The 13,437-nt window shown below is 39.3% G+C and overlaps 1 protein-coding gene across 1 annotated transcript; it reads left to right on the top strand.

The window, feature by feature from the left end:
- Window positions 1–8,980: 8,980 nt before the first annotated feature.
- On the top strand, window positions 8,981–10,144 carry LOC128657471 (putative nuclease HARBI1). Its single transcript, XM_053711825.1, has 2 exons — window positions 8,981–9,602; window positions 9,777–10,144. The coding sequence occupies exons 1-2, from the start codon at window positions 8,981–8,983 to the stop codon at window positions 10,142–10,144; spliced, it is 990 nt and encodes a 329-aa protein (XP_053567800.1).
- Window positions 10,145–13,437: the final 3,293 nt, after the last annotated feature.

Genomic DNA, 13,437 nt, shown 5'->3' with positions numbered 1-13,437 from the left:
TCCAAAGTCGAGTGGAGTTAGTGCACAAGCGGGAGCACAAACTACCACTCCCCTCATGCCCAATATGAGAATTCACTCTATTAATTTAAAATCTCTTATTGAAAGAAATTCTCACCCTTACAAGCAATCTCCAATTCTTTTATATCACAACTCACCAAAAAGTATATTATACAGAAAAATTAAGACAGCTTTATTTATACAAATATATTTACACAATTCTCAAAATACATAATACAGTCCATTACTCAAGTATTGCCTGTGTGTGTGTATATATATATATATATATATATATATATATATATATATATATATATATATATATATATATATATATATATATATATATAGTAAAATTGCACAAATGCATTAGCTGTATCTCTTCTAACAAATATTTTTAGGAAGAAATTAAAAAAAAAGTTCTAAATAAGTATACTCCTATAAACATATATTAAAAAAACAGTATTATGTTACTAAGCGATCATTTCCCGGAAGAATCACACTAAATCAGTCAGAAGCTTGTCTATAAAGTTTCAATCAGTAGATGACTATGGTTTGCCTAGGACATATTTATTGAGTCTCTGATTAAAAGCAACACTAAATGGTATTGCATGGAGTTAACCTTTTTTAGAACAATGTTTGGCAGAATAGAATGTTATGTTATAAATCTGTGTCAGAAGTGGTTTTGTGTCACTGTTTGCACAAATATTGTTTATACACATTTAGCTACCTATGCACAAAAAAATTAGAATTTTTTGTTCCTTATGTATTAATTTTTTTAATGTTCTGTTGCAAATTTAACTAAGTTAAATAGTAATATAAAAGAGAAATGTGCCAGATATTTGTCTCAGTGAGATTTCTGAGCTTAATTGTATCAGTGTCACAAGGTGTTATTGTAGAATTCAGCAAATGGAGGGTTATATACATGTATGTATGTATTCCCTGATAAAATGTGCTAGATCAAGTGTACAAAATGCTAAGTGCACACAGTATGCCAACTTTATCCACTATATCCATGTCAAATCATAATATATATGGGTTATAAATTCATTGTATATGTACAAAAACATGAATAGTTATAATTGTTACATTTTTTAATGATACATACGTTTTTAAATCTGCATTATCCAACCAAATTCTTCGAGGCACAAATTGCCATCCAAGGCATTTTATGTGACCCTCTACTCAGGATGCCTTTAGAGCAGGGATCAGCAACCTTGGGCCCCCAGATATTTTGGAACTACATTTCCCATGATGCTCAGACAGTGTAAAGAGTGTCTCAGCATCATGGGAAATGTAGTTCCAAAACATCTGGCCCAAGGTTGCTGACTCCTGTTTTAGAGCATGAATTGTAGCAGTGTAAAAAGTTTAATGTCGGAATTGTGGGGGCGGAGCCTAGCCACGACTCGAGATGGCTGCACACTAAAATTGCTCTGTAGTCCCTTGTGTCTTTCGCTAACAAATTAGTAATCCTAACTTCACCAATACCCTACATAATAAGGGGTAATACTCAACTAACACCGAGGACATTGAATTCAACTGCCGGTGGCGTGAAAAGTGCGCATTACCTGATAAACAGACTGTGAAGATACTGGACCCGCCTGCCGCGAGTGGAAGCGGTGACTTCACAAGCAATTCTGCACTTGAGTGGTGATACAGACCCCTCCTGGGTCACCCACAAGACAGTTGATCCTTCCGGAAACCACCTACCCTGGCCTCCGATACACCCGCACTCAAGCAAAGGGCCTTGGGGTGACTGGGCCTTTACCACGTGGCCGCAGGCCGCCATCGAGTCTCAGAACTAAGGCCTCCGACGCTGCCTGCTGGGGCCCACTGAAGACAGCTCCGCTCACACGCATCCGGTGGAGTTTCGCCGACCGGACCACTAACAGATAAGGTAGGGGCCCGAACCGGGTCTATTGATATATAATTCAAGTGGGGGCTGCAAGAGGACACTGCGGGGAGGTATAATTTTGCTGGTCCAGGAATCTACTCTGGCTCATGGAGCCTGCCTCGACATAAACATATTTGCTGCTGTGCAGTGGGCTCTGAGGGATATTTGATTACGAAGTGTCACAAAGGCGTATATAAGAGACTTCTTATGAAATATTAAGACCTTGGTGAACAATTTAACAGGCACACTCACTGCTGCACAGGCTCCCTTCAAACTAAAGCTCAGAATATACTTCTATATGAGAACTCTGCACATCGTGCACCTCACTGCAGCAGCCTTTTTTCACAGAAGTACTGTTGGACTGTTTCACTTATATGCTCCTGAACATTTTGGGTCATGACTAGGAAGAGAAACACTAAACCCCCCAGAAGCACCCAGTCCTCTAATATGGAGAACTATCTAATACCAACGGATTCGGCCCCCCCACCTAATAAACAAATTCCAGAACCGCAGCAAAACCCCCCTTTGCCACAGGACGATAGGCCTTGCACATCATCCCCCAATTATCTCACTAAAGATGACATCTTACATTTGTCTTCCAAGGACGATATCAAAAACGCAATGCAAGACTTTAAAAACATGTTTGGGGAGATCAAAAGAGATATGGTGGCAGTAAAACAACGTATTACCCTGGTGGAGGAAAAGCAGGAGACATTAAGTTCAGATTTACAACAGCATAATAGCCTTCTGCAAGAACAAGAGGGTACGGTCCTATCACTCATGGACCGTATAGAAGACCTTGAGAATCAGAGCAGAAGGAGTAACCTTCGCCTGCGAGGGGTTCCTGAATCAATAGACCCTCCAGCATTATTATCATACATCCAAGACTTTATTAAGTACCTCAAAAACGATGAATCAGCAGAGGATGTTCACTTGGAACGGGCGCATAGGGCTTTACGCCCTAAACCACCTAGTAGAGCCCCACCAAGGGATGTCATTTTGAAATTTCTCTCCTTCAGAGATAAGGAGGAGGCCTTAAAACACGCCAGGACACGACACCCACTCACATTCAGGGGATCAGAAATCCAGGTGTATTCGGACTTGTGCCCCACAACCTTGCAGAAACGTAGAGAGCTACGGCACGTTACCTCGGCCCTGAAAGAAAACAGGATCCCATACAGGTGGGGATTCCCCACCTGCTTAATAGCTACAAAAAACAACACCTCACAGGTCCTTAGGAGTCCTGAAGATCTCCCTGCTTTCTGCCGGGCCCTCGGCATAGAAATCGTCCCTAACCGCCCTGAATTGGCTGCCCGCCCGGCCCCAGATGAGGCAAGACACAGAGAACATCCGCACAACCCTGGGCGGTAGCCTCGAACTGATAATCTTCTGCCTTTGATCTACCACTAGGTACTTAGCCTAAATGAACAAATCAATAACCCCTTACATGGAGCAAGGTTCTATAGGTGCCTGACTCTCCACTGGGAGTTTTGGCCCGTTTGGAGCCCCTAGAAGACTGACCCATGCACAGGTTTGGACTCACAATGTGTATAAAGCCCTAACGTTTATTACCACTGCTCTGACACACCTTGTAATTACTATGTATTTATACAATGCATTACAACATTGCTAAAACAGATATATAATATGTGGTTCCCCCCCCCCCCTTTTTTTTTTTTTTTTTTAGGATTGTATGTTATATATACTATACTGCATTGATATTTCTTGTTCCAGGATTGGACTTATAATGGGTATAAAGGCCCAATGTCTCTTAACAATGCTCTGATGCACCTTGAATTGAAACTACTATGTATCCATACAAAGCATTCCAACTTTGCTGGAACAGGGTTTTTTTTTTGTTTTTTTTTTCTTCTCGAGAATTATGTGTTATATATATTATTTTGCACTGATATTACTTGTTCCAGGTACCAGCTGAATTAATAATCTGTTTCAACCGATTGTTCTTAATCATGCCTAGTGTTAGAACAAATACTCGGGGTGGTGTAATGTCACACTTACTTATCTACAAAGAGTAGTAGGTCTTAGACCTTGACACAGCCCCACACCCACCTGATAGTCACGATGTACTAGTATACCTTTATGATCTCCATTAGCATCCAGAAACTTAATTTACCCAACCTACATGGTTTAATCCTAGTCTGGGAGATACCTGTATAACTACATCTGGAGATCCCCTATGCCGCGCCTTACTAGCGTTTCGGCTTCCTCACCTATCACATAAAGTAATTTGCACTTAGACATCATTAGACGAGTCGGGTGGTGGGGGACTTTCATGGGCCACGACTCCCATACTAATAATGCCTGTAGGGATTACGTATGTATGATCCATGTTTCGTTTGTTAGGATTTACTTGTTTGAAAAGTTATATGTTTACTGTTTATGTTATTTATCTAAGAGAAAGACACGGGGACAACTACCCCCCCATAGTTAAGGTAGTACTTACAACCTCTTCCTTCCTTTAAAGGAGGTGACCGAGAGTGGGATAGAGGCGAAAAGCGCAATTGGCGTAGTTGGTTTTTCACGCCAATACTCGCTTCTCTCCTTTTCTCTTGATCCCCCTACTCTTTGATTCCTTATCTTTCCTGTTTCTACTTTAGCTCTCCTCCTTGGTTCTCCCTCCCCCCCCCCCTTTTTTTTTTTTTTTTTTTTTTTTTCTCTCCTCCCCTTCACCCTTTTTTCCCACCGTCTCTCCCTCTTCCCCCCCCCCTCCCCCCCGGCACTCGCCCTTTACATTCCAAACCCTTGCACGTGAGACACAGCTTGCTCAACAAACATGGTGAATCAGCGGTTTAAAGCTAGACCGCACCCGATAGAACTCCTAACCATTAATGCAAAGGGAATCAATAGCCCTTCTAAGCGCTCCATCATGCTAAAAGATATGCAAAGGCGGGGAGGCAACATAATCTTTGTGCAAGAGACACACTTCACACTAGGTCACGAACCTAAATGGTATAGTCGATCCTACCCAATCGCCCATTTTGCATCCGGACCAGGTAAAAAGAACAGGGTGGGAATCTTATTTAGCGCAGACACACCGTTCCAATTATCCCAAAAATATTCAGACCCTGAGGGCAGATGCCTAATCCTCACGGGTTTCCTGCACGGCAGGCCTCTCACTCTGGCCAATTTATACTGCCCCAACGCGGCCCAGCACCTCTTCCTTCAGAGAGTCACTCGGAAACTTTTAGAAATGCAAACTGGAGTACTGTTCCTGGGGGGAGATCTGAATGCTCCCCTCAGCCCCATCCTCGACACCTCCAGTGGCCTTTCCAGCACTCCGCATAAAACACTTAAGCGTATGACTGCCTCCCTGTCAGAGCTTGGACTTCATGACATTTGGCGCACGCATCACCCGGCCGATCGTAACTACACATTCTACTCTTACCTGCATCGTAAGTATTCCAGAATTGACTACTTACTTACGGATACTATGGGCCTAACTATCACCAAGGCCAGTAAAATTCACGCGATCACCTGGTCCGATCATGCACCGGTGAGCTGCTCAATTCAATGGCCAAGTGTACACCTTTTATCTGGAAGCTTGACGATACCCTCCTTGATGACCCGGTGTTTGACGCCGACTTAAGGAGAGAAATGGCTGAGTTTTTCCGTCTCAACACAAATGTAGGAGTGGAGAGGTCCACTGTTTGGGAAGCACATAAGTGCACCATGAGAGGCCTGCTAATCAAAAGGAAGGCAAGGCTCAGGAAAATGAGGAAAGAGTGTTACAACACTCTACTATCACAAGTAGAAACAGCAGAACTGTTTCATAAAGAACATCCAAGAGATGACTCGGGGATGACACAGTTAGTGCTAGCTAGGAACAACTTGCTGCATTTTTTGCAGGAGGACTACCAAAAACAGGCCCTTATCCTACGTCAGCTATACTTTGAACAGGGTGACAAACCTGGAAGATTATTGGCTAGAGCAATAAATAGGAGAAAGCTCAAAGCCTTTGTCCATCATATGACCGGCCATGATGGTAAGCCCGCAGCAGACGCTAACTCAGTGGCAGAGATATTCCGGAGTTACTATGAGTCTCTTTATAATTTGAGAAATCCGGTCGGGGACGCAAACGCCCCACTTTCATTGCAGCGACTTGAGGAGGAGACTCGTGTCTACCTTGAGTCCGTTGACCTCCCGACACTCGAGGAGAGGGACAGAGAACTCTTGGACTCCCCGATTACTAGGGAAGAAATCCAGAAGGCTGTCAAAGACCTCCCAGCAGGGAAAAGCCCAGCAGGCCCATCTATCAAAGTGTCAACCTTCAATACGCCCGAATTCCGCGTCGTACATGGCGCGATGAGGATGCGCCTTACTTATCAAAGCTTTAAGATCGCAATAATTAGAATTTTATGACGTAACATACGATCCACCGTTCTCTATTCGACGCAGATCGATACGAGTTGAAATCATGTGTAAATTGAGCGTAATCCTCTGCATTCGCTCTCCTATTCGAAACAATTTGAAGCTGTTCAGAAATTATCTAAAGTTCAACAATTACGTTCGCGTCTCATCCGACGCAGCGTACCTATTTCTCAATCCGCCACCTCTGAGCTTGCGGATGCTATAGAACTCAATCGGAATTAGAAATGATTTCTAATGAAAAACATTTATGTTCCTTTTATCATTTGTTATATATTTTCAGATAAATATCTATGTATAAAATATATATAAATTATAAAGTATGTATAAATATATCTATACGAAAACATCATATACCTTAATTGTCTCTTCCAAAACTTGCAGCAATCAATATGTTGCTTCCACCTGCATTTTCAGCAGGTGAAATGCTCATTATAAAAGGGAGTGTCTAACAGCATAGAAAGTTTGATGTATGCAGTCATTACCAAGATGGAGACAGGGCCGCCATCAGGGGGTGACAGGGGTGACTCTTGTCAGGGGCCCAATGAGCCAGGGGGGCCCCATGAGGCAAGAACTAAAAAAAAAAAAAAAAAAAAAAATTTTTTTTTTTTTTTTTAAATTTTGGCAGCCACCAGTGGGTACTATAGCAGAGTGCTAATTGAGCATGGGAAATGTTATAACAAGGAGTAAAGTATTAGCATTTGAGAGGATTTCTTAGTGTGCACTAAACCACTATGCTTAGTGTGAGACAGACTTGGCACTTTGTACAGTGTGTGCCTGAGTCAGACGGCAGATCACTTTCATTTGAAGAGGAGGTAGGACTTACTTAACAAATGTTTTTTATTTCTTTGTGCAATTTTGGATTGTAACTTCAGTGTGGTAGTAGTTGTATGGTTGGGCTAGGGGTCCATAAAAACACATTTTTTTAGCAGCAGTGTATTTATGATTATTTGACAATGCTGTAGAAATTCTATATTTAAAACCATGCAGAAATGTTTCCTCCTCAATACACAAATGGTAGATGCCCTTTTGGCAGATATGCATTTTACATATATATATATTACATTCCAGTTCACTGCCCCTTTATGCAAGAACTTTCCAGATGCAAGGAGGCATTTTAGCTAAGATTTTTACATCTGCATAAAATTTTATACTCTCAGACTAAGATTGCTCAGTGTTTGAAATGAGACAGGTTAACTTAAAACTGTTCAGTTTACACTACAGCTGACTTAGTTTTGAAATACATACCAACAAGCCTAAATCCTGTATTTAACCAGATCTAATGGTATGAGTACCACAGCTTATGGTCCCACCAAGACCATATAGAGTACAGCATTTTTCAAAATCCATAAGTACAGCTGACAGATGGGAAAATGTGTACACTATATTTGAAGTGGTGCTCTTGGTTGGGGAAAATGGGAAAAAAACAAACAAACATATGTCAACCTTTTAAAGGTACTTTTCTTCATCTAGCCATCTACCCAGCTCATTAATGTACAATTTTGAATTCACAGAATTATTTTTGTTTGCACATTTACAAATATGATTCTTTAAAAAGTGATCTCTTAATTTCTGCATTTTTTTTTATCATGCATGTCACACACTGTTGATTTAGGGGATGCAAGGTGCATAAATGTTTCCTCCTGTGAGTGTTTCTGTGGGTGTCTGTGTTTGTCTTTGTGCTTTGGTTTGTGTCTCTATGAGTGTGTATGTATTTTTTATCTGTGGGTCTCTCTGTGAGGGTGGGTGTTACCGTGTGTATGTCTTTGTGCATTTTCTGTGGATATCTGTGAGGGTGTGTGCATATGTCTTTGAGCTTTTTCTATTGGTGTTTCTGTGAGGGTGTTTGTGTGTATGTATGTATGTCTGTGTTTTCTGTGGGTGTCTCTGTGAGGGTGTGTGTATGTCTTTGTGTGTTTTCTGTGGATGTCTCAGTGAGGGTGTGTGTATGTATGTCTTTCTGTGTTTTTAATGTGGTTGTCTCTGTGTGTGTGTGTTTTCTGTGGGTGTCTCTGTGTGTGTATGTGTGTATATGTCTTTGTGTGTTTTCTGAGGCTGTCTCTGTCGGTGTTTCCTTGGGTGTATGTGCAAGTTTGAGTTTGTGTGTGTGTGTCCATTGTCTGTTCCTTTTTAGGGCATTTTGACCTTACTACTAATTATTCACATCTTTCTACAGACTTTGAGACTAACAAGACCTTTCCGGAAGTAACCACTCCACCATTTAACCTTTAAATTATTGTTTAGGCAGTTCAGGGCCCTTCCTTTCAGCCACTGCATGCTGTTGTCATAATTTAGTTGTCATCTTCCTTTACAAAAAGATAATCAGAACTCCATATTTTGTTTTCTAAATCTCCTTTTTTTTTACAAAACTGTAGTTTACCTCATTACTTGTCAGGTCAATGTAAACAAGTGCTAAGTGTCTGTTTGGGTTTCTGTGTCTGAGTGTGTTTCTTTGCGTGTCTGCTAGAGTGTCTATATGTGAATCCTTATGTGTGAGTGTGTTTGTGTGTTTCAGTGTCTGTGTGTGTGTGTATGTTACTACCTTTACAAACATTTCCAAGTTTAAATAGACAATTAAGAATAAAGTGCATATACATTTTAGTCACTTGGTCAAAAATTGCACATGTCAAAGGAGGGGGGGGGGGCCCTGATCAATGGTTGAGTCGGGGGCCCCAAAATTTCTAGTGGCGGCCCTGGATGGAGATGATCAATCTATTTTGCATTGCTATACAACAAAGACGCAAAAGAAGGAGATTTTTGGAGTTAGTTCAGCGTTATGAACGACGCAGAAGGCCAAGGTTATTTTTACCTAGAATAGGGTTACATACCCTGAGTGACAGGGAAATTGTTCGAAGATTCCGTTTGAATAGAGGTTTAATTGAGAATCTGTATCTGGAGATCAAAGACTCCATTGAACCTATAACTTATAGGACAAAGGCAATCCCTGGAATGTTAAAACTGCTGGCTGTCCTCTATTTCCTCGCCACAGGATCATTTCAGGCTGTAACAAGTTTAGTTGTGGGGATGAGCCAGGCTTCTTTTTCAAGTCATCTAACTGTAGTATTAAAAGCCTTACACCAACGGATAGTAAATTATGTACATTTTCCGGAAACACCAGAGGATTGGCATCGTGTGAAGGTGCAGTTCTATGGGATTGCTGGGATGACAAACATTTTGGGTGCAATTGACTGTACCCATGTGTTAGTGCAGCCTCCAAAGTTAGGAGAATTGCCCTATCGTGACCGCAAGCGTAACCATTCTTTAAATATACAGGTCATCTCTGATGCCAAATTGAAGATTATGAGCATCCGGTCAGGATTCCCAGGTTCAACACATGATTCTTTCATCCTGAGAAATTCGCATGTTTATGACCTGTTTCAGAATCATCAAATGCCAGAGGGAATTATCCTAGGTAAATATCTCTTACTAATTGTCATATATGGATATAAAAATATTATGTATTTCATATTGCTAAAATCAAATTATTTTTTGCACACAGGAGATTCAGGCTATTCATGTCTCCAATGGCTTTTCACTCCTGTGCTGAACCCCAGAACTCCCGCGCAAGTGCGCTACAATGAGGCTCATACATCTACAAGATGTGTTATAGAGCGCACATTTGGCGTTTTGAAAAGCAGGTTTCGTTGTTTAGACCTCTCTGGGGGAGTACTTCTATACAAACCAAAGAAAGTATCCCTGATATTTCTCATATGTTGCATGCTCCACAACCTAGCATTACGCATGCCAGATGCTGATATTTCTATGTTACAAGTAGAGTATGATGACAATGTGGCACCTTTAGAGCAAATTGATGCAAGTGGAGTACAAGCTCGATCTGATTACATCCATTCTCTATTTGAACAATGATTATGTAAATATATTGTACATATGTTCTTTTGTTTCATCATATCTTTATGTTTAAAATTATCCCAAAAGAGGCTATTTATGTTAGTTTAACTTAATTGTTAATATGTATTCAAATAAATGTTCTTCATTTCACACCTGACTCTTTTTTTAATGAAATATTTCTAATTAATACTCAATAGATTATAAGTGATAGACCATGTTATCATAGGGCTCTCAGAAAATGCTTAGATACAAGGTACATTAAACATCATCTTTCATGATTTATCGAGAAGGCAATTTTTATTATTAAATTATATTCTATTTTCCTCATCTTTGTATATAATTTTTGGAATCAGCATCAATGCAATACAGGTTTAACACATGATCTTGGGTGGTGTTCTTTAACCAATGGCAGATGTTTAGTCTCCCTGATTAGCTTGTAATAATAAAAATCCACCCAAATCAAATATATATATTTTGTTGCTCTTATTATATGTGTAGATACATGTTTACATTTTGCCTTAAAACATTATCATGGAGATTGACCATTTTCCATTGGTTAAAGCATTGATTTTTTAACCTATTTATTTTTCATGGCACACTTTTTTCAATTAAAAAATACTGTGACACACCACCATTCAAAAATTGTAAAAAATCACACGTATCCTAATAGAGTATATATATATATTATATACATACACACATCACACTATATGTATTGTGCTGTGATGCCATGCCTCCTACAAACTATACGTGACATATTGACATTCATTCTCAAACAATCATACTGAATGTCTGTGAGTGAATAGCAATATGTCATGGTTGTACATGATAAAATAAAGGGGAGAGAAAGGTGCGCTAGGCCAAATCGATAACCAAACACCCCCTTAAAAAGACAAATATCCCTACAGTTGTCTAAAATAAGAGAGAAAATATACAGATAATAAGGGAGGCGCTAAGAAAAGCCAAAGGTATCAAGCACTTATAAAATTTAATAAAAACACATAAGCATACAATAACATACGTATAGGGGACGTCTCCCCAAAACGAAATACTAATACATAAAAACTAAAATACTAAAAGATGCAATTGATAAAACTTCCACAGATTTAAAACCATACAATTTGTATAGAGCAGTCCCAATCAGTTCGTTTTAGTAGGGTCAGATAGAAATGTCTTTACTCCATATAAAATGTAACTGAGTCTGTGGTCAGCGTCTCACTAGTCAAATACCACCAAGCTGCCAAATTGATAAAGCAATAGCTGCCAAACAGTGTAAGTGGATAATAATATACTTGCAATTCCAAAGTTCTCTTACTGTGTAAGATATCACTTTAGCAGAACATTCAGCCGTGTACTTTACCAGATCCTTATCCGTGAAGTAGATGTCTTTTCCCCTCGCCCGGTATTCACCTCGAGCGGGGCCGACTGAAACTTTCCGGCGTCTGACATCACTGAAAGATGTTCCGGTTAGGAGAAGAAGCCGATTCCTGCGCTTACTTCTATGACCTGTAGTCACGGTCCTCTCAGATGAGCCCTGCACTTAGTGCTTATAGCACGCAAGGGATTGGATACTGGGCAAAGTGAAGGATATCCCAGAAATGCTGCCAAACACAAGTCCTACAGATGATTTACTCCTATTTAGGAGAAGATAGTTCCAAAATGTATAACCCGGGTTATTAAGTAGGAATCAAAAGATATGTAGATTGTTGTCACAGAAATAAAAACAACAACACTGCCAACACATACGACGCGTTTCGCCCTCCTATGGGCTTTATCAAGATAGTGGTGGCAAGTGTGAATGACCTTATTTAAAGGGGTATCATTCAGTCTGATTGGTGGTGGTTTCAATTAGCAGATTTGCTTTAAGGTGGTATTTGACTTTTAGTAGCAACTTCTTTTTAAGGTGGTATTTTTCTCTTCTGACCTTTTAAATGAAATCACACAATCTTGCTACTAAAGGGACCTCGCAGTTGTACCAGAAAAAGGACCGCAATAGAATAATAAATAGAATATTCATAAATATTTAACAGAGAATCTATATGTGATTAATAAGAGATATATAACAAATTTTTATTACATATATCACTACAAATTGGCTCAAAGGCTTCCTAATAAAAAACTGTGTAAATATATCAAATGTAAATACATGAGTATACCATAAAATGTGCTAACTGAATAAAATTACATAATTCTCATAATAAAGTGCAAAGTTAATATATAATCTTACAAGTGAAGAGAATAATCTAACAACTATACATGTGTAATAAAATTTAAAATAATTAATCATTCAAATAAAAAGGGAGAGAGATCTAATTCAGAATTTAATCCCTTAATATATAGGGTGTCATACTTATAGATATATTCTGCTTCCCTTATAAGGAGGGTTTTTTCAATATTACCACCTCTCCAATGATTGTTTATTTTAAGAATACCCCAATATTTCAAATCCCTAGTATTACCATGGTGAACTTCCTTAAAGTGCTTATATAAATGTGTGTCCTCTTTTTCTTTTTCTATACAAAGAAGGTGTTCTCTTATTCTATCCCGGAGACTCCTCTTGGTTTCTCCGAAATAGAACAAGTTGCATGTGCATTTCAATACATATATGACATTCTTATGAGTGCATCTAATAATTCCCTTTATCGTGATATCTTCACCCAAACTATTGATTTTAAGATTCTTCAATTTTGAACTATGTGTGCATGCTTTACATGTGTAGCAGGGAAAGAAACCTGCTACACTTCTACCCTCCAGATCTAATTGTTTTTGGTCTCTTGTCTTCTTTCGTATTTCACTAGGGGCCAGAGTTGTTTTAAAATTCTTTGCTCTCTTAAAAATAAAGGTCGGTCTGTCCGCCAACTGATTCCCTATGATACTATCCTCTTTTAATAAGTGCCAGTTCCTTTTAATAATTTTTTTAATCAGATAATGGTCTGCGTTATAATCCGTTACAAATGGAACATTGATTTCGTCTCCTTTAATAATTTCCTTTGTTTTATAATTTAGAAGATCATCCCTATTCTTCATCTGTGCTTTTTTTATTGCCCCTGTAATCTTTTCCTCCTCATAACCCTTTACAGTGAATTTATCTGCTAGGACTACTACCTGTCTTTCAAAGTCCTCAATACGTGAGCAGTTTTTCCTTATCCGTAAGCTTTGGCCGAACGGGATATTGTCCTTCCATTGCTTCAAGTGGCAACTATCCGCATGTAGCAGATTGTTGCAATCTACCTCTTTAAAGTGAGTTTGTGTTTCCAATTTCTGGTCTATTACCATAATTTCTAAATCTAAAAACACCACTTTTTCTTTAC

This window comes from Bombina bombina, chromosome 4 (assembly GCF_027579735.1).
Source record: "Bombina bombina isolate aBomBom1 chromosome 4, aBomBom1.pri, whole genome shotgun sequence".
NCBI classification, from domain to species: domain Eukaryota; kingdom Metazoa; phylum Chordata; class Amphibia; order Anura; family Bombinatoridae; genus Bombina; species Bombina bombina.
This window is presented reverse-complemented; position numbering and strand designations above follow the sequence as displayed.

Excerpts from the sequence above, each read along its gene's own strand:
- LOC128657471 (XM_053711825.1), top strand. The coding sequence starts at position 8,981 with ATGATCAATCTATTTTGCATTGCTATACAACAAAGACGCAAAAGAAGG. Across the intron at positions 9,603-9,776 it reads CATCCGGTCAGGATTCCCAG|GAGATTCAGGCTATTCATGT; the intron begins GTTCAACACATG and ends TTTTGCACACAG.